The following is a 20,426-nucleotide window of genomic DNA, read 5'->3' on the forward strand; positions in this document are numbered from 1 at the left end:
TATTTATGATAGAATATATGTTTCTGTCATAAATAAGTAATATTAGTGACGAAATATATTTCATCATAAATATTTTATAATTTTTAATTTTTTCTAATTATTTGTGAAAAAATTACTTATTGATGATAAAAATTTTTCTAAGTCACAAATACCTTACTTTTTGAATTTTTATTTTTTTTTTATTTCTCAGGTATTAGCGATGAAAAATTTTATTATAAATGGTTAATAATTTATGATGAAAAAAAAACTTTCCATCGTAAATATTTTAATTATCTACGATGTTACTTTTTTCATCATAAATAATCTATATGTTTTAAATTTTTAAATTATCTAACTTTTTAAAGTATTAACAATGAAAATTTTTATCGTTATTAATCGTTATTTGCAACACAACATGTATTTTTATCGTAAATAATTAAATTATTTATGACTGAGACTTTCTTCATAAATAATCAAAAATATTTAATTTTTTATTTTTCTTCAAATATTAGTGACGAAAATTTTTAGTCGTAAATAAGAATAATTGGTGACGGAATTGAACTTTTCATCATAAAAAATTTAACTATTATCAATGAAAGATTATTGTCGCTAATATTTAGATATTTATAATTTTAAAAAAAATTATTTACAATAAAAATATTCATCAAAAATAAGTTTTTTATTATGATGAAACTCTTTTTTCATCGCTAATATTTTTTATTTATGATAAAAATTTATAATCATCGTAAATATTTTTTTATTACTAACGAAATTTTTTTACATCGTGGATACGATTATTTGTAATGTTAATATTTTTTATCGTAAATAAATTTATCGCTAAAACTCTCTTTCTTTGTAGTGGATCTTCAAGAACTTAGAAATGTTGGAGCAGTACGATGAAGTTTTTCTTATTAGATGCTTGCTCCTTCCCATAAATGAGTCTGGGTCTTTTCTCTAGTACCAATCTGTTGGTATAGATTTTTATCATTGATCAGATTAGCTAGAGTTGAACGGCGATGATAAGATTATGATGGGAGGACCTATAAAATTAGTCCATGATCAAAGTTGGTTTCGATCAGGATCCTCCGATGCTCTAATCAGAAGTCTCAAATAGATGGAAAGGAGTGAGCATATTAGAAGAGAATTGACTTCATACCTTGGGGGTTTTCTATGGGCCTCTATTTTTAGATAGAAGTTCAAAAGCCGTGAGAAGGAAGGAGAATCGAATGGTTAGCCCTACCTTATTGGGCAAGATATGCTTGTCTTCTCCTACTTTATCTGAAGAGATATATTTGTTATTTTCTTCCTCACCTGCTCATAGTAGGTTGTCACATGGATTCTTGGATTTTTTTAGTTGATGTAAATCAGATATAATATTTTTTTAAAATATTAGTTTAGGTCGACTATCATCAAGATTTGATCAGGTCCAACTTCTTTGTGCATCAGCTTTATCGAAAGAAAGAATTTCCTACCTGTAACAGCTGGCATAGGTTTAGGGGGTTTGGTTCGCAACTGAAATTGAAATCAGAATAAAAGTTTAAATTCTTAGAGAAGAGTAGGGATTGAGTTTTAAATAGATTGGACCATTCTCATTCCGTCTCGAAATCGAAATCAGAACGAGATTCCTTCAAATCAAATGGTTAGAATATCAGTCACTTATTTCTATTTCGATTTCAAACCCTAACTCTTCCCAACCAAACACCCTCTTAACATTTGAAACCCACTGGTCGTTATCATTAGTGGGTTAGCATGTCATTATCATTAGTAGGTTAGCTTGTCAAAAAGCAAGCATATAAACTTGGGCATATAAAACTAACATCGCTTGAGTTTTATCATGCCATGTTACTAGGGCTAGAGCCAATAAACAAATTAGTTAAATGAATACTACTTAGCTTTTTTCCTTTTCTTTTTCTTTTCTGAAGTCAAAAATCTGCACTAAAATGCAGTCATCCCAAATCTAAGCTCATATATTTTAACTTATATTTTAATCCATTCAAGTCCCTTATTTTATCTAGTTTTATTATCTGAAGTGTTGAAGGTGCATTTGTTGCAGTAGCTGGTGCTAGAATTTATAATACCACAACTTAAATGGCTGAAATGCATGCGGCTTATGAAGGATTAAGTTATGCTATATATACATTGGAGGCTTCACAACTTTGTTTAGAATGTGATTGGACGACAATTGTCTAATGGCTTTCTCATCCACCTCTTATTGATAATAGTTTGCTGGCAAATGATGCATGTGTTGCTCTCTATTCGATGATATAAGCATATGACCGACCATATAAGCTTAATATTATAGATTTTTTCAGCTGATCTTGCTGTTTGATTTTTAAGTATTTTAATTTTTGATTCTCATGGATATATATCTACTTATATTTAGATCGATTTAATGCATCTGATTGGTTCATCCTGAAAAAATTACTTATTTTTCATATTAATAATGGCCTCAAAAGAAGCATTGCAACCATCAAGTAGCCAACATTATTATTACTATTATTGTTATTATTATTATTATTATTATTATTATTATTATTATTTATTTATTTATTTATTTAAAGGGTGCAGTGGGGGTTGCCCGTGGTAAGTCCACGCCCAAACTGTGAGTCAAATGTGAAGTCGCGTTCGACGCATACAAAACCTGATGTAGGGTAACTAAAGAAACCGTCAGAGCTCTTTTCTTAATTAATATAAAAAAATTTATTTACCTAAATAATCTAGTTTTTAACTTATTTACCAGAATGATGTAAAATTGATAAAACATCATTTTGAATGGTATTTTATCATGACCACGTCACCCCCTATTTTTCATGTAGACTATATAAAAAAAATTAAAAAAATTACCAAAAAAAATGGTGTTTTTTAAAAATACCATATTTTTTGGCATTCCCCCCCAAAAAAAAGATAAAAAAAGATAAAAAATGGAAAAAAATAAAAAAAAATAAATTTATAAAAAATAAAAATTCTAATTTTGATAAAAATAAAAATTATCATTTAAAATTAGTATCTTCATTTCAAATAATTTTTTTAAAAAAAATATCTGAAAAAAATTAGTGTAAAAAAATTAAAAATACCACTAAAAATTTTAAGAAATAGAAATTATAATTCTAAAATTTAAGAAAATAAAAATTTTAATTTTAATTCAAATAAAAATCATCATTTCAAATTACAATCTCCTTTTCAAATTAATTTTTTAAAAAAAATATCATAAAAAAAGAAAAAAATAGAAAAAATAAAAATTATAATTTTGAATGAATTTTAAAGAATAAAAATTTTAATTTTAATTCAAATAAAAAAATAATTTTAAATTATTTTGTCTATTTAAAATTTATTTTTTAAAAAATATCTCAAAAAAATCTTAAAAAATAAAAAAAATAAAAAAACCATAAAAAGAAAAAATGAGAGCCAAATAAAAATTATAATTTTGAATTTAAAAAAAAAAAATTTTAATTTTAATTCAAATAAAAACCATCATTTCAAATTACTTTTCCCATTTCAAATTATTTTTTTTAAAAAAAATATGTCAAAAAAAAATTAAAAAAAAGTGCCATAAAAGAGAAAAATATTTAAAAATTCAGAAAAAAATAAAAATTATAACTTTTAATTTAAAAAAATAAAACTTTTAATTTTAATTAAAATAAAAAATACCATTTCAAATTACTTTTCCCATTTTAAATTATTTTTTTAAAAAAATATTCCAAACAAAGAAGTAAAAAATGAGAAAAAAATGAGGAAAAAATAAAAATTCAAAAGTTAACTCAAATAAAAAACATAAATTTAAATTATTTTTTTCATTTAAAATTAATTTTTTTAAAAAATATCCCAAAAAAAATTATGAGGGTTAAAAAAATAAAAAATATCATAAAAAAAAGTGTCAAAAAAAATGATAAAAATATAAAAGTTATAATTTTGAATTTAAAAAAATAAAAATTTTAATTCAAAATTTTTTTCAATACCGCACCGTACGTAGCTGTTTGTGCCCGTATCAGATCAAGAGGTCCCAGTGCAGTCCGATTTATCTCAGAAATTAAGTATATTCCATTTCTATCTTTGATGATATGTGTTCTGAGCTGGAAAAGAAACCAACTCCAACTTGCAGTCGTCTCCTCATCCATAATTGCATATGCTAATGAAAATATCTTATTTTCTGCATCAATTTCTATTGCAATTTACATCTTACCTTTAAACTTTCCATACAAGTGCATGCCATCAATGCTGATTACAGGACGGCAGTGCGTAAAACCCTGGATAGATGGTTTGAAAGTCCAAAAAATATAATTTAAAACTCGGACATTGAAATTCATAGTTTGAAAAAAATTTCATGAAACAACTGTACCGAGATTTGCATGTTGAAGTGCAGCCATATAATAGGGTAATTTAGCATAAGACGGCTCCCATTCTCCATAAATATCAACCAATACCTTCTGCTTTCCACACCATGCTTTCTTGTATGACACTGTATATTGAAATTGATCATTAACAGCTGCCATAATAGCTTCAACTTTGACACCGGGATCTTTCTCAACAATATGTCGGACTAGTGTACCAATCATCCTTCCACTGATATGTTTGTGATCTCGACTCAATCCCGTAAACAAACAAGTGTGAAGACCCTCATATTTTGTGATTTGAAAATATCCATGTTTTTTCAACAATGTAGCATGAAGCCTCCATTTACAATTTTGATCATTATCTGATGATGTGCATCGTACGGACCATAATTTCGAATGTGACTGAACTACATTGTATGTCCGATACTTCATAATGTGATAAAGATCAATAGCTCTTCTTACATAACTTTACTCTCAAACATTAAATCTTTAAAAAATTCAGTCATCGAGGAGTCCCAAAACTGATAGTCAGAGTTCAATCTTCGACCAGCATTAACACAACCACCATCATCTAAATTTATATCATTAAAAAATTATGGAGGTTCATGCAAATGAGGTTGAGGTTCTCCCACATTAATATTAGCCTGAATATTTTCATCATCATTCTCATCTTCACCATTATCATCATTACTGCTACTGTCCTTATCCGTCCAATAGTCTTCATCTCCGCTTTCATCTGACTCAAAGTCTAGATTATCAAAATTTATTCCACCGACTACCCAGTCATCGTTCCCTATATGAGTGTCGTCTCCCGCACTTACCACTACTTCTAGCAAAGGAGAAGTCACCATAGCAGAAGATACAGGAGAAGTCACCATAGGACTCTGAATAATTGGACAACTAGGGCCGGCAGTAGTGAAATATTGTTCTGCAAATACGGTCTAGACACTATCGGTTTGCATCATAGGAGTTACAAAAGGTGAGGAAGGCCCAACATTATTGTCCGCTTGAGTTAAAAGCCGACTATAGTATCCAAAGCTCGGTACATCTTCCTTTTCAATATATAATTCTAAAAATCGACATTCTGCATATTTCAAAGGAAAGGTCAACATTTCTTCAATATTTTCATCATTATCAATTGGAACTAAGATATAATTACTCTACATTAACTGTCCCAACAGATTAGGAGATTTTCATTTCAATTTTATTTCATATTTTTCTTTGTCTACAGGAATACTGCTGTATAAATTGTCCAATAATTTTTGGCATGATAATGATGAAGATACTCTAATCATCCGATCTGCAGGGTGATAGTACTACACACCAGTTTCATCATTCTATATCATGCCATCATAATACAATAGTACACGAACTCGAGTACTGGCCATTTTCTTGGAGAAACCTATGACAAAATCAAAATCAAAATATTTAGTATTACTAATTATTTTATCGTTTCAAAAGATTTACATGATAAATACATCATATCATCAACAAATAGGTACAGATAGATCCTATCCCATTCGAGAATTGCATTAATTCTATAGGTTAATTACATTAATCAAATGATACGCAAAAGGGATCGAAAAAAATTTCGACAGCATTTTTCCTTAGATCTTCCCACATGACTGAAAATTTATGAGGATAACTAAAGAAAAATACTGTCCAAAATTTTTCTCGAACCCTTCGCATATCATTCGAATAATGTAATTACCTATAGAATTAAATGTAATTTCCAAACTGTCCAAACTGGACAATCAATTGATCAATGTATATATTTTACGGTATCCGTATAAAATATATAATCAAATATATATTTTATACGGATATCGTAGAATATCCTACATTGGTCAACTGACAGATCTACATTTTCATGAAATGCAATATATTTTAAAATTTTTAAATTATGATCGAATCGAATTTTAAAATAAATCTTAATCTAATGAGATAAAAATAAAAAATAAAAAATAATGAGATAAAAATAAAAATTAAAAAGACTGAAATAGAAGGGTGCCGCAGAGCCGCACGGGCCTGCCATCGGAGGACCGCCGTCGCAGATCGAAAGAGAAGGGCGCCGCAGGGCCGCACGGACCCATCGCTCGGAGGGCCACTGGGGCCCGCCGTCGCGGATCGAAAGAGAAGGGTGCCGCAGGGCAGCACGGACCCACCATCGGAGGGCCGCTGGGGCCCACCGTCGTGGCCCGCCGCCCGGGCCTGCCGCGGCCCGCCGTCGTGGCCCACCATCGGGGCCTGCCGCGGCCCGTTGCCGGGGGGCTACCGCAGGGGCCCGCCGCGGCCCATCGCCGCCGCCGCGACCCGCCGTGGGGAGCAGCCGTCGAGCCGTTGCGGGGAGCCACCACCGGGCCACCGCGGGGAGCAGCCGTCGGGCTGCCGTCGAGGCCCGCCACCCGCCGTCGGCTGTCTGTCGCCGGCGGCCAAGGAAAAAGAGGGAGAGAGAGGAAAAGGGAGAGGAGGGGGCCGGCCAAGGGAAGGGAAGGGTCGGGGCCCACCGCCGGGGCCACCGTCGGGGCACGCCGGCCCGCCGCTGGCGGCCAAGGAAAAAGAGGGAGAGAGAGAGAGGAAGAGGGAGAGAGAGAGAAGAAGAAGGAGAGGAGGGGGTCGGCCAAGGGAAGGGGAGGGCCGGGGCTCACCGTCGGGGCCACCGTCGGGGCGCGTCGGCCCTCCGCCGGCCCTCTGTCGCCGACGGCCAAGGAAAAAGAGGGAGAGAAAGAGAGGAAGAAGGAGAGAGAGAGAGGAAGAGGGAGACGAGGGGGCCGGCCAAGGGAAGGGGAGGGCTAGAGAGAGAGAGGAAGAGGGAGAGAGAGAGGAAGAAGAAAGAGAGAGGAGGGAGCTCACCGCCGCTGGGAGGTCGCCGCCGTGCCGCTAGAGAGGAGAAAATGTCGGAGATAGCCGGAGAAGAGGGAGAAGAAGGAAAGAGGGGGGATTTTTTTTTTTGGAATTTAAGCTTGAAAAAAGCCAAAGGGAATGGTGTTTTCAAAAATGCCATTCCCTTTGGCATTTTTCTCCAATTTTTTTTTTCTTTTTTTATGGTTTTTTTTAATTTTTTTAATTTTTTTTACTTATTTTTATGTGATTTTTTAATAAATAAAATTAATTTAAAATAGGCATAGTAATTTGAAATGATAATTTTTTATTTGAATTAAAGTTAAATTTTTTTAAGTAATAATTATAAATTTTATTTTTTACCATTTTTTATTTGAATTATAATTATAATTTTTTATTTTTTAAATTTAAAATTATAATTTTTATTTTTAAATTAGAATTATAATTTCTATTTTTTTAATTTAATTCTTTTCCCTTTTTTATTTTTTATGATATTTTTTATTTCTTTTACACCAATTTTTTCCTTTTTTTAGATATTTTTTTAAAAAATAATTTAAAATGGATAAAGTAATTTGAAATGATATTTTTTATTTTCATTAAAGTTAAAATTTTAATTTTTTTTTAAATTTTAATTTACAATTTTTATTTTTTTCACATTTTTTCTTTTTTTTTCATTTTTCATATGGCATTTTTTTCTTTTATTTTTCTTGAATTCAAATTCAAATTTTAATTTTTTGATAACTTAAAATTATAATTTTTATTTTATTCTCATTTTTACCATTTTTTATGTTTTTATAAAAATTTTTTGAGGTTTTTTTTATTTGTTTGGAATATTTTTTAAAAAAATTAATTTGAAATGAGGAAAGTAATTTGAAATGATGTTTTTTATTTTAATTAAAATTAAAAACTTTACTTCTTTTAAATTTAAAATTATAATTTTTATTTTTTTTATTTTTTAAAATTTTTGACTTCTTTATGGCACTTTTATTTTTTTATTTTTTTATTTTTTTGAATATTTTTTTTAAAAAATTAATTTGAAACGGAGAAACTAATTTGAAATGATGGTTTTTATTTGAATTAAAATTAAAATTTTAATTTTTTAAAATTTAAAATTTTTATTTTTATTTTTTTTCTCATTTCTTTCTCATTTTTTTATGGTATTCTTTATTTTTTAAAATTTTTAAGTTTTTTTAGATATTTTTTTTAAAAAATTAATTTTAAATGGATAAAATAATTTAAAATTTTTTTTATTTGAATTAGAATTAGAATTTTTATTTTTAAAATTCATTCAAAATTATAATTTTTATTTTTTTTCTCAATTTTTTCTTCTTTAATGATATTTTTTAAAAAAAATTAGTTTGAAAAAAATTAATTTTATGGTATTTTTTATTTTATGCTATTTTTTAAGATCTTTTTTGAGATATTTTTTAAAAAAATTAATTTTTAAATAATTTTAGAATTATAATTTTTATTTCTTTTCGATTTTTTTAATAGTATTTTTAATTTTTTTATATCAAATTTTTTTTCAAATATTTTTTTAAAAAGATAATTTGAAATGGAGATACTAATTTTAAATAAATATTTTTTTTTATCAAAATTAAAATTTTTATTTTTTTATAAATTTAATTTTTTTTATTTTTTATTTTTTTTGTGGGAGAAAAATGTCAAAAAATATAATATTTTTAAAAATGTCATATTTTTTGATATTTTTTTAATTTTTTTTTTACGTGATCTATGTAAAAAATAAGAAATGATGTGGTCATGATAAAACGTCATTCAAAATAATTGATAAATAAATTTAAAATTAAATTATTTAAATAAATAATTTTTTTTTTTATATTAATTAGGAATAGAATCCGAAACCGTCAAATGAGGCGGCCGCATCCATCGTGGAAGACTTTGTCTCTGGAAAGGAAAAGAAAAAGCTATTTCACATAGTATAAATAATGTGATGTGGTGTAGCTGGTGCTCTTCCGTTTCGGCAGGCTGCCACAATGGAACAAGGGATGACCACGGAGGAAAACGAGAAGGCGACGCGGCAGATCTCCCTCCGGCCCTTCGTCCTCTCGGACGTGGACGACTTCATGGTGTGGGCTTCCGACGACAAGGTGAGCAAATTCTGCAGCTGGGACACCTACACTAACAAGGATGACCTCCTCAAGTACATGAAGGAGACGGTGCTGCCCCACCCCTGGTTCCGCGCCATCTGCGTCGGCGGCCGCCCCGTGGGGGCCATCTCCGTCATATTGGGGTCCGGCAACGACCGGTGCCGGGGCGAGCTCGGGTACGTGCTGGGGTCTGGGTATTGGGGGAAGGGGATCGTGACGGCGGCGGTGAGGCTGGTGGTGGCCTCCATATTCATGGAGGTGGAAGGACTGGAGAGGGTGGAGGCCTTGGTGGACGTGACCAACAAGGCATCCCAGAGGGTGTTGGAGAAGGTTGGCTTTCACAAGGAGGGAGTGCTCCGAAAGTATTGATTCTTAAAGGAAGTATGAGGGATATGGTGATGTATAGCTTCATATCCACGGACCCCTTGGTTGGGTGATCCATAGTGGTGACATTCGATTTCCTACTATTATTTTTTGATGCACGCTTTACTTTTGTCTAGCTTTGTTTTGGATAAGATAACTAAGTTTCCTTTTTTTTTTCCGGTAAAGAGATAACTAAGTTTTTGATGTTAATATCCAGTGTTGGGTGAAATTTGGCAAGCGACATTTAACTCGGTCGCCAGCAATTTCAGGCAATGTGATTTATAGCTTCTTTAGGTACCAGGCTTCCTCCGTGCAAGTCTCGATCATCTGCTGCAAGCCGCCGTTTAGCTAATTGGGATCTATGATGCTCTATGTTATTTTTAAGGGAGTGTTTGGTTGGAGGGGAGATGGGGTTTGGAGTCGGAACGAAAATGGATGACTCTCGTTCCAAATGTTTGATTGGAGGATTTTCAAATTTTTTGATTCCGATCATGAATCAAACGTTTCGAGAGATTTGACTATTCCGATTCCAATTCCAATTTATTCTCATTCATATTCTGATTTCAATCTCAGTTGCGAACCAAAGGCCCCTAAAAGTAATTGAAAGAAAGGAAAAATAAGGAATCCCGACCAACCTGCTTGTGTTTCTCGCTTCTATATTTTAGTTGGGAGAAGCCGTAGCCCCAAATGACTGCATCCCTCATGTTCGACAAATTGTGTGAACGAGCTTTTGCAACCCAATTGGCCAGAAGCTGTGTGCGTTCTATCTGGAAAATGTCACTGAAGACTACCATATTCGATGATTTGCTTCAAAATGGTTGCTGCAGCCCAGGAAGGCATGTCATCTGGAAACCAGCGGCTGCTCTGATCCTGCCCAAAGCAAAGAACCTGTAAAATCTATGGAGGCGACCACTCCATTACCATCAACAGTGAATTACCCTAGTTACAGTTTGTTTTAGCATGTGGAGATGCATGGTCCCACGAGAGAAACGGATGCCTCCACATTACAAGTCAAGGAAAGTTACAGGCACCGGCTACAAGTATTTGTTCATGAGATTGAAGGATCAAGCATTGGTCTAGATTCCTATCAACAAGACCTTTGAATAAATCTATCTCAACGTATGATTCCTGAAGGGGATAATTGCTGCGCATTCAAACCTCCTATGCAATTTAAGAAGACTACTGGACATCATAAAGGGCTAAAGTTATTACCTCTGATCTACTCTAGTCATCTTGCTTAGTGGCCCTTCAATTAGGAGTGATATTGACGTGAAGCCTGCATGTTGCCAATCTCTATTGCTGTTTGTGACATCCGTTTTCTTTTGTACCAGCAGAATTGTGCCACTGCTTCGGAGGGCTTTCCTTATTTTTGGGTTTTGTTTCATCTTTGTAATTTTCTTGCTAAAGTTTTGAGGATTAAGTGAAATCCATCTCTCACTGATTTTATCGGTTGTAATCCTCGGTCCCTTTGGACTTCTGTAAATCCTGTCTCTCAATAAATTGGTGGTGGCTGCTTTTCCAACCTTTGAATTCATAAAAAAGATTGCTGAAGGGGATAAGTGAATCGCTACCTCTTGATCTGATTGCTGTTTAATGTTCATGACATTTTGAAGAAACTTCCTTAATTTTGTCTTGATCTTGTACCTATAGTTTTTGACTGCTTGTCTCAGATGGATACAAATATTTTCTCCTAAAAGCTTGTTTGGATGATTGGACTGAAAATCGGATTAATTGGCTAGGCCATACAACTAACAAAATCATAAATTATAAGTGGGTTAGATTTATATTCTAAATACTAGAAATACTTTGAGCGGGTAATCTACATTCAGAAGAATTTTTTCTTCCTTTGAGATTCGAGCCACCCCATTTCAAAGCTATTCTCCGATATTTATAAACATAAGCTTAGCCTAATCTATAATCTTATGGTCTTGTTGATTGTATGTTCAACCTATGATCTCATAAGATTTTCAGTCCAATCGTCCATACCTTAAAAAGGGAAGCGTGCATGTCCCTTTCTTGAGCGCCACCAAGCTTTTCAGCAAAGTTCCAACAAAAATGGAACAAGATCCCAATACTCTGCAATCAAAGAAGGTTGAACAAGACATCCCTTTGATCACCCTCCGTCCATTCATGATCTCCGATGTAGACGACTTCATGGCATGGGCCTCCGATGACCGAGTGATGCAATTCTTCGGCGAACCACGGACTGACAAAGAAGCAGCTCTAGCCCACATCAAGGACGACATCATACCGCATCCATGGTACCGTGCCATCTGTGTCGATGATCGCCCCGTTGGCTGGATCTTCATCAGCCCAGCGCCTGGCAACGACCATCGCCGAGCCTCGATGGGTTACGGCCTGGCCTACAACCACTGGGGACGGGGAATAATGCCCGCAGCCGTGAAGAAGGCAGTGGCTACCATTTTTAAGGAGTGGCCAAGGTTGGAGAGGCTGGAGGCGTTTACTGCTGTGGAGAACGAGAGGTCTCAGAGGGTGCTGCAGAAAACCGGGTTCCAGAGGGAGGGTGTTCTGAGAAAATATGCTGTGCTGAAAGGGGTGAGTAGGGACGTGGTCATGTTTAGTTTCCTTTCTACCGATCCCATTCTTTGTTGATGTTTATGGTACTACTGGTGCCGGTGATCGTCTTTTATTTTAGTTCAAGAATTGTGGTTCGGTTTGTATTGTGGTTCGAGTGAACTAAATTGTTAGCAGTGGGGCATCAGTCATGCAAAAAACAGAAAGAAAAAAAAGAGACAATGAGAGCCTTGATATATCTCAAAAATGTCTTAGCTTATTTTTTATTTTTCTTTTTTGATGCCTGCATTAGAGTGGATTCAAATCTCAATTTTAGAAAGATTGAAGGCATTCAAATATGTATCAGTTCAGTTTTTCGTTCTTGCATGATGCTACCAATCTGCAACCTGATTCAATTCATAATGATGCTCGGTCAGGAGTTACAACTAGTGCATGCCTAGTGGTTTAGGTAAACAATGTCAAACTTGCGCTGATAAACACCAGAAAGAATGGTCATTATAGGGCTGCTACTTGTTCTCCAAGCAGCAATTTTTTTTTTCACTCAAGTTGCCGGATAGATTTTTCCAAGTCAACCATGGCGGCCACCATATTTATCTTCTTCACTGCTGTAGCGTTGTCTTATCCATCTTTTTCTGCCTCACATCTTCCAAGTTGGAAATATTAAAGGAGGAAAGCAACAAACAGTCGTAGTCTGCTAGATGGTTCTAATGATAAACAATGAGGAGGGCTCCATTTTTTTAAAAAATATATATTTTGGTTACAAGGACAGCATTTGACACCTTGTTTTCTGGTGAAATATCCAAACAAAAAGTTGTAACTATCGAACCTTAAACCTATGGCCAGGCCAATTAAGAATTTGACCGTTGACGCATCCTCCCGTCCAGAAAAAGCTACTCCCCATCAAATTACTTCAAGCTGTAGCCAAATGGAACGTGACACCACTCCCCAACCAAACCAGTTGGTGGGGGAAGAGAAGAAACCAATTCCAGATATCACCCTCCGCCCACTCGAGCTCTCGGATGTGGAAGATCTCATGAAATGGAAATCTGACGACCGAGTGATGCGCTTCACCACAAGACAAGCATGCACCACCAAAGACGAGGCCTTGGATTGCATCGAGAGCTTCATCATGCCACACCCTTGGTTCCGTGCCATCTGCATCGAGGACCGGCCGGTGGGCTCGCTCGCCTTCAGGCCGGCACCCGGCGACGAGAAGCACAGAGCCTGGCTTGGTTATAGCTTGGCCTATGATTACTGGGGACGGGGAATAACTACGGCAGCCGTGAAGAAGGCGGTGGCCGCGATTTTCAAGGAGTGGCCGCATTTGGAGAGGGTCGAGGCCGTCGCCGACGTGGATAACAGGAGGTCTCAGAGGGTGCTAGAGAAGGCTGGGTTCCAGAGGGAAGCTGTGCTGAGGAAGTTTGTAGTTATTGAGGACAAGGTTAGAGACGTGGTCATGTATAGTTTCCTATCTACCGATCCCTTAGTTGAATGATGTTTTATTGGGCTTAATTTTGTGTTGGTTTGGTACTAATTAGTCGAAGAATAATAACTGTGATATGTTTGTCTTTTGGTTCAATTGTGGCACTGTGTCAGCGCCATGGCAATTTGAGGAAAGGATACCAAAGTGGAGAGGCTTGGTCTATATTGCCAAGTATACCTCTCAAGTTAATACGTGATGTGTAGCGGTTAATTTACAAGAACAATTTCAAAAGACAGAACAAGGTTTCGATGCCAGTGATCCCACCATAAGGCTACCTAACTAACTTCTATAAGTTTCATTCTATCAAGTGTCTGCCCCAATCTGTTTCGTTAATTATAGGGTGGAACATGGGTCGGATATTATTCAACTGAATCCATATTCGCATCTGATTTTGCCCGGATTTGGATATATATAGTTTGAGTCCGATCGGATCCGAATAGCTAACTAAAAAATTAGACGGATACAATTGCAAGTATGAATCACTTTATTTTTTTTTTTTCAAATTCAAATTCAAATATCTATATAAAAGGGTAACTCTTTGTACATCGTTTGTAGCGTAGAAAATTTAATGTGAAGCATACCGCTTCATCCAATTGAATCACGTAGTTATCATTTTTCATGATAAAGATATTTTTTCTTCTTTATTAAAATTTTTATAAAAAATTTATGACATCTTGTATAGAAAGTCATAATTTCAATATAGGATGCCATAATATACGAAGAAGATGTTATAATTTTTTTTAAAAAAATAATATATTTTTATAATTCAAAATTTTAAATAAAAAAATAAAAATAAAAATAAAAATATTTAATAAATATTAAATATATATTAAAAATTAATAATTATATGTTCCAATCAAATGGGGTGATGCATCTTTTGAATTTTTTGCGCCATAGGTGGCGCAAAAAAAAAATTATCCGGTATAAAATATCCTGAGTTCTGATCTTCTGAATCCAATGCCCTACGTCCGCATCTCCATGCTCTTTTGGCTTTTCCTCAATCCCATTGCGATTTCGAAGTTTCGAGACCGAGAGCCCTGAACCCATTTCCACCCAACAGCTAGAGTTTTCTTCCAACTTCCTCACCCCACCACGAGGCATACCTACCCGACCGCCAACTAGCATCTTTTCCGATCAATATACGACGACAGCAACGATTTCCGACTGGTATTTGATGACGAATGTTCTTTCCGACCAGTATTCAACGTTAGCGTTCCTCTCTACCAACGTTTGATGACGAGGGTCCCTCCAGACCAGCATCCAGCGTCAAGTGTCCTTACCCTGACCGGTGGCTAGAATGAAGGTAACATTTTATCGTCACAGCTAATTTAGTACCCTGAAATTTTTTTTTTTTTCTTTTTTGGCACCATCTTTGCACTTAATCCGTAATCTATCGCAATGCTTGTTTGATATCTTTAGCACGAACTGGGATGAACCGCGCAGGAAAAGAATTGTAGATTTGGGTACTTGTGCGACATTTTCTATAATTTGGGCTCCAAATTATTAAAGGGAGTTTTTTGATATTTTTTCAGGTCGCGTTCTTTAATTTTCTCTTGATTATTTCCATTTGGCAGGTTTTCTGGTCGGATGTTATTATTGCAGGGCCCTCCAGCCTCAAGTTGTTGCTTTGGTCCTTATTTAAAATTAATTTACAGGAATCGACAAATTTTTAAGGGTTTCACATATTTGAATCTTGAGATAGCTAGATTGCGCAACGGCTTATTGCTTACATTTTTAGATTTGGGTGCTTGAAATTTTCTATGCTGATGATTCTGGCTGAGAATCTTCTGTCAATAATTAACTATTGCTGCATAATAGAAAATCAATCAAAGTTGATGGGGTTGATATCATTGATTTAGTTTTATTTTATTCTATTTTCTCATTGGATTTTGAGATGCATGAACAATGGGACATGTATGCTCTGAAACGATCTGCTTTGGCAAAAGGCTGTTGATTTCATAAAAACACTACTCAATTAGATGGATATGTAGATATGAAAGCATTGGCAAGGATCAGGATGAGGACCTATTACATAGTATTTTAGATTCATATGATGCCACTATGAGGCTATGGTAATATTTCTTTTTCTTAATTTTTTGAGCAAAATGGAGGGTTCCATGCACCTCTCGTTGCATTGAAGAAGTGAAATTGAGAGAAGTGGGTCTGGCCCCAAAAACAATCCACAATATAAAGTAGCTGTCAGTTACATTAATTATATGATATCTCAACAACACCAAAATCAAATCCACAAAGCAGTTTACCATATCAGAGTATTTTCCTCAAAGATATTTAAAGACTACGATCTACATGTCCTTATTGTCTTCATTTTATAGTTCTTCAGGGACTACCAAGATAAGAACTTGGACGACAGTATCGGCTTTCTACCGGTGAAGCTTACAGAGGAGGACTTGAAAGAAATATCTGATGCATTTCCACTACAAGCAGTGGTAGGTCTTGGATTTTCTTGGCCTTTTTCATCTTATCTATGGCAGTTAGCAAATACTCCTCCAAAATATATGGTGCTTGCTTTATGGATCCTTACTTTCAGATCTCATTGAATTAATACTTCTTTCATAATTTCAGCTTATTTTCTGTGACTGGTTATGAGTCCAACAGCAGTGACACATGCTTCATCTTATCTAGTTTCATGACTCAGATTATCATTGGCAGTGTCCATGATAGTATGAAAAATAAATAAGTCAAGTATGACCCTTTTTCTCAAGAGTCCTCCAATCATGCATCACATGTCTAATATGAAATCAAATGGAACTTTTTAAATAGTTATAAAATATAAGTGTATTTTTGCTTTTGGTGTGTTAATTTGAACTGGTATTGTCTTCTTCTACATCTAAGTCGAAAAGCTGCAATTTTTCATATAAGTTAGAGTACAATTGTTAGAGAATGCTTACATTAGGCAAGATCCCCCCTCTTCCATTGCTTCTCACTAGGTATAATTCCTCCAAAATGGATGCACATAGAGATATCTAATTCATATATTTCTACTAATTAGAATGTATGATTTTATAGACAGGATTATGATTGAACGCAATCTTTCTCAAAACTTCCATTTTCTTTCTTTGATCATAATTTGATATATAAGATAAATTTTTTGCATTTTGAATGCAGTTGTTAGATATCATATCTTCTAGTGGGACTATTGAGGATGCAAAAAGTAAATTAGTTAAGCCTATAAATTAAATAGGGGGTAAGAAAATTGGGTTCCAATAGCTATTTTCAAGCTTCCAATGGCTAGAGTATTTATTACAGATATTTTTAAGACCATAAATAAAAAAATTTCAAAAAAAATACAAAAAAATAAAGGATCAAGTTTTAGAGAGTTTATTGGCATTTATTTTTTAAGCTAGTGAGTGGAACTTAAGAGAGAAAGTGGAAAGAATTTAAGAGTGTCTTTAATTCAATCGATCCTCCCCACATCAATTTAACTCATGTGAGAGGAAGAGTATATTTGTATATTGATTTGAGCTAATTATTTTTGAGCAAAAATATTGAAGCCTTTATCAATCCTCTCGAGCATTCAAGGAAGAAGTCCAAGTAATCAAAAGCTCAAATACCTCGACTTCTTCCAAAGTTTAAAATAATTTTATTATTCTAAACTTTAATTTCTTATATATCTTGATTTATTTTATTATGATAAGTTTCTTAGATGAAGAAACTTGAGATTGGTTCAATCTGAAGTTGAATATTATAAGGTTTTAATTAGTATCTCCATAAAAACCAACTAGTTGATTGTAAACCCAAAAAATAATCAATTGTAAGGTTGTGGTTGATGATCTTCAAAAATCGACTAAGTTAGATTGTAAACCCAAGAAAATAATCAAATTATAATCTTAAGGGGTTATAGTTGAAATTTTCAATTAGGTTGATTTGAGGAGTGGACGTAGGTACTAAATGTACCACCGAATACTATAAAACTTTATGTGTTTATGATTATATTGTTGTATTTATCTTTTAATTTCTTCTGCAAATTTATTTCCTTCTAAGCACTCCACAAACATTCTTGAGTTTGTTTTGGACACAAGCTCTACATTTAATTTTAAAAAACATAATTTATTCCTTTTTTAGGTTGCTTCTTTTGAAAAATAAATATAAATACAGATATGGATATTATTAGATATAAAAAATCATATCCATATTTATTTTAAATAGATATGGATATAATCGAATACTAAAAATATGGATATAATTACGATATATGTTGGATAATTAAATTTTGACTATAGAATCAAAGATACTACTAAATAGATGATAAATCTAGTTAATAGCATGTTTATATTATTATATATTTTTTAAAAAATTAATAAATATTATATAAAATTATTTAGAATTACAGATATATTCGATATAGATCAGATAGTTATCTATTCATATCCATATCCATTTTTCTTGATGAATATAGATGCAAACATGGATATAAGTCGGTCTCTCAAATTTCTGTCATATGCGGATTAATTCATATATGAAAATAAATCCAGAATGATATTATCCATACTGCTTTCACTGCTAATATAAAACGGATCGGAGGGAAAGGCATGTTACAAAGAGAGAAGAACGCCCTGATGAATAGGTGGAGGCGATTTCCGGGGGTAAAGTGGATGTGCAATAAGGAGCCATACAGTAGCAGGGTGGCCTCTAGAGTCACATGGGGTAGGCGTGAGAGGTGGCAAGGATTTGCTTGGATTGAACATTGAACTAAAAAATAAATACTTTATAAACCCATTTTTGTTATAAATAAATACTGCATGATAAATACCATATATCCATTGAATTTTGTTGTTTAGATATTAAATATAACTAGTTTTTTATCCTACACGTTGCGCGCGGGATATAAATCACATCATTGATTATGTGATAAAAAAATAACTTATTAAAAAATATTCTAGATGAATAGTAAGAGCATGTCTATTCATATTCTAAAAATCAATAACAGCAGATTTTAATCATCTAATTAAATAGACATAAATAGATTTCAATACTATCCATTAATGATATAATACTTACATTTAATGCTGGAATAATAGTTAAATAGGAGAGTCTTGATATGTAGCATATGAAAAATTGATTTTGATTCATATAGTATTCATGGATGAAAATTTGCTACTGATATGGATAGCTTACTTGACCACTCCATTTTCTCTCACTTTTTGCTTTCATATATATATATATATATATATATATATATATATATTAGATTAGGATATTAAATTAAGCTACTAAATATAATTAATTTTGTGAGAGGGACAAAGTCAAATTTTGTTGATCACTTTAGATTGTCTTAGTCAGAGATTGTACTAGATAAAATATTGATAATGAGATTAATTTGGATGTTTTAACTTGTGATATTTTGATATAGCCCAACACAAGGAACTAGATTTTACCATATTATAAAGTTATTATAGTATAGTAATCTTATATATTATATCATATCACATCGTATTGTATCATACTATACCATCAAAAATAGGTAGTATAAATTAAGGATGTTTAATTTATATAATTCTTAAAAATTAATTTTTACAAAAAGTTTCATTTGAAATCTGAAAAAAGAAAGTCTTTATGATATATTCCAAGCAAAGCATGTGTTTAAAATCTGTAAATTGTAACTTTCCACTGTCAACCTTTTTCAGCTTTTGCATGAGCCAGAATGTTGTTTCAAATTTTCGTTTTACTAAATAACTTAAAATCATCCAAAAAATTTTACTAATCAGAATGCTTTTTGGCTCTTCAAAAACAGTGCCAAACAGTGCCTTAGTACCATGAAGACGATATCTGATTCGCCTGCCTTTTGTAGGTAAAATGTAATTGGTCAAATGATTGCAGATTTAGACATCTAAATCAAAATTGCTCATGTAGAAAAGAATCTGGATCATAGATTTTATTTGGGTCAGTCCAAACATCAATCTCACCAATGCTCTTTTATATATAATCTCTCTTAAGCCAAAACAATCCAAACTTATGATCAGAATCTTCAGTCCTTTTGTCTCCTCCGTTACAAAGTTAAATATAATTAATATTTTCAGCAGTCCGTTTATATTTAAAGCCAAGAAGATAAGACTCCATCGGGAGTTAAAAAAAAATATGGTGCTTCTTCTGGTTAGAATCCAATTTAAACCCAAGCTGATCCATAACTCGCAAAAAGAATCCAAGAATTCCTTCTCGCTCCAAGGCCTGTACCGAGAGCACGCGACGCACGCTCCGACGCTTATTTTTCCAGATTCACCGCCCACCAAAAATTAGCCACCTCCGCCCGCAGGCTATGGTTTCTTTCTCCTATAAAAGACGCCCTCCTCTCCGCTCCCTTCCTCAATCCCTTCCCTCTTCAGCTTGCTTATCTTCTTGTCCTGTGTCCTGTTCTGCAACCATTTCATCTTAATTTCTATTCTCCATTTCCCCTTCCTTTCCTGTCCCGGTTCTCTATCCCTTTTAATCGGTATTCTTTTTTTCCTTCCATATATAAAGAGGTCCTCTGAGGCCATCGATCCTAATTAATCCCCACAATCTCCAATGGAGCTAAGGCTCTACCCACCTCCACCTGCCGTGGAGGTTATGCTTCTCAATTCCTGTACTTCCTCTCTGATCCTATGCCTTCTCGGGGATGCAAAATCTAGCGGACGTCTGTCCCAAATGCTTGCTTTTTCCGAGACAGGGCTGATATGTCTGGGAGGCTGCTGGTGCACGAAGAAGAACTATCTTTCCTGAAGAGGTAATATCGATTCACTGTTTTCTATTACGGAAAGTTGCATGGTTTAGATTCTTCATTGTATCTGC

The 20,426-nt window shown here is 33.7% G+C and overlaps 3 protein-coding genes across 3 annotated transcripts; all 3 read left to right on the forward strand.

The window, feature by feature from the left end:
• Positions 1–8,813: 8,813 nt before the first annotated feature.
• LOC105033200 (uncharacterized) lies at positions 8,814–9,834 on the forward strand. Its single transcript, XM_010907886.4, has one exon. It carries the CDS (start codon positions 9,146–9,148, stop codon positions 9,626–9,628), a length of 483 nt encoding a protein of 160 aa, XP_010906188.2. The 5' UTR covers positions 8,814–9,145; the 3' UTR covers positions 9,629–9,834.
• A 1,751-nt stretch (positions 9,835–11,585) lies between these two features.
• On the forward strand, positions 11,586–12,371 carry LOC105033199 (uncharacterized). The gene has a single exon (XM_010907885.4). It carries the CDS (start codon positions 11,678–11,680, stop codon positions 12,233–12,235), a length of 558 nt encoding a protein of 185 aa, XP_010906187.2. The 5' UTR covers positions 11,586–11,677; the 3' UTR covers positions 12,236–12,371.
• Positions 12,372–12,944: 573 nt separating this feature from the next.
• Positions 12,945–13,669, forward strand: LOC105033218 (uncharacterized). Its single transcript, XM_010907922.3, has one exon. The coding sequence runs from the start codon at positions 12,993–12,995 to the stop codon at positions 13,650–13,652; it is 660 nt and encodes a 219-aa protein (XP_010906224.3). The 5' UTR covers positions 12,945–12,992; the 3' UTR covers positions 13,653–13,669.
• Positions 13,670–20,426: the final 6,757 nt, after the last annotated feature.

This window comes from Elaeis guineensis, chromosome 2, assembly GCF_000442705.2.
Source record: "Elaeis guineensis isolate ETL-2024a chromosome 2, EG11, whole genome shotgun sequence".
Classification (NCBI taxonomy): Eukaryota; Viridiplantae; Streptophyta; class Magnoliopsida; order Arecales; family Arecaceae; genus Elaeis; species Elaeis guineensis.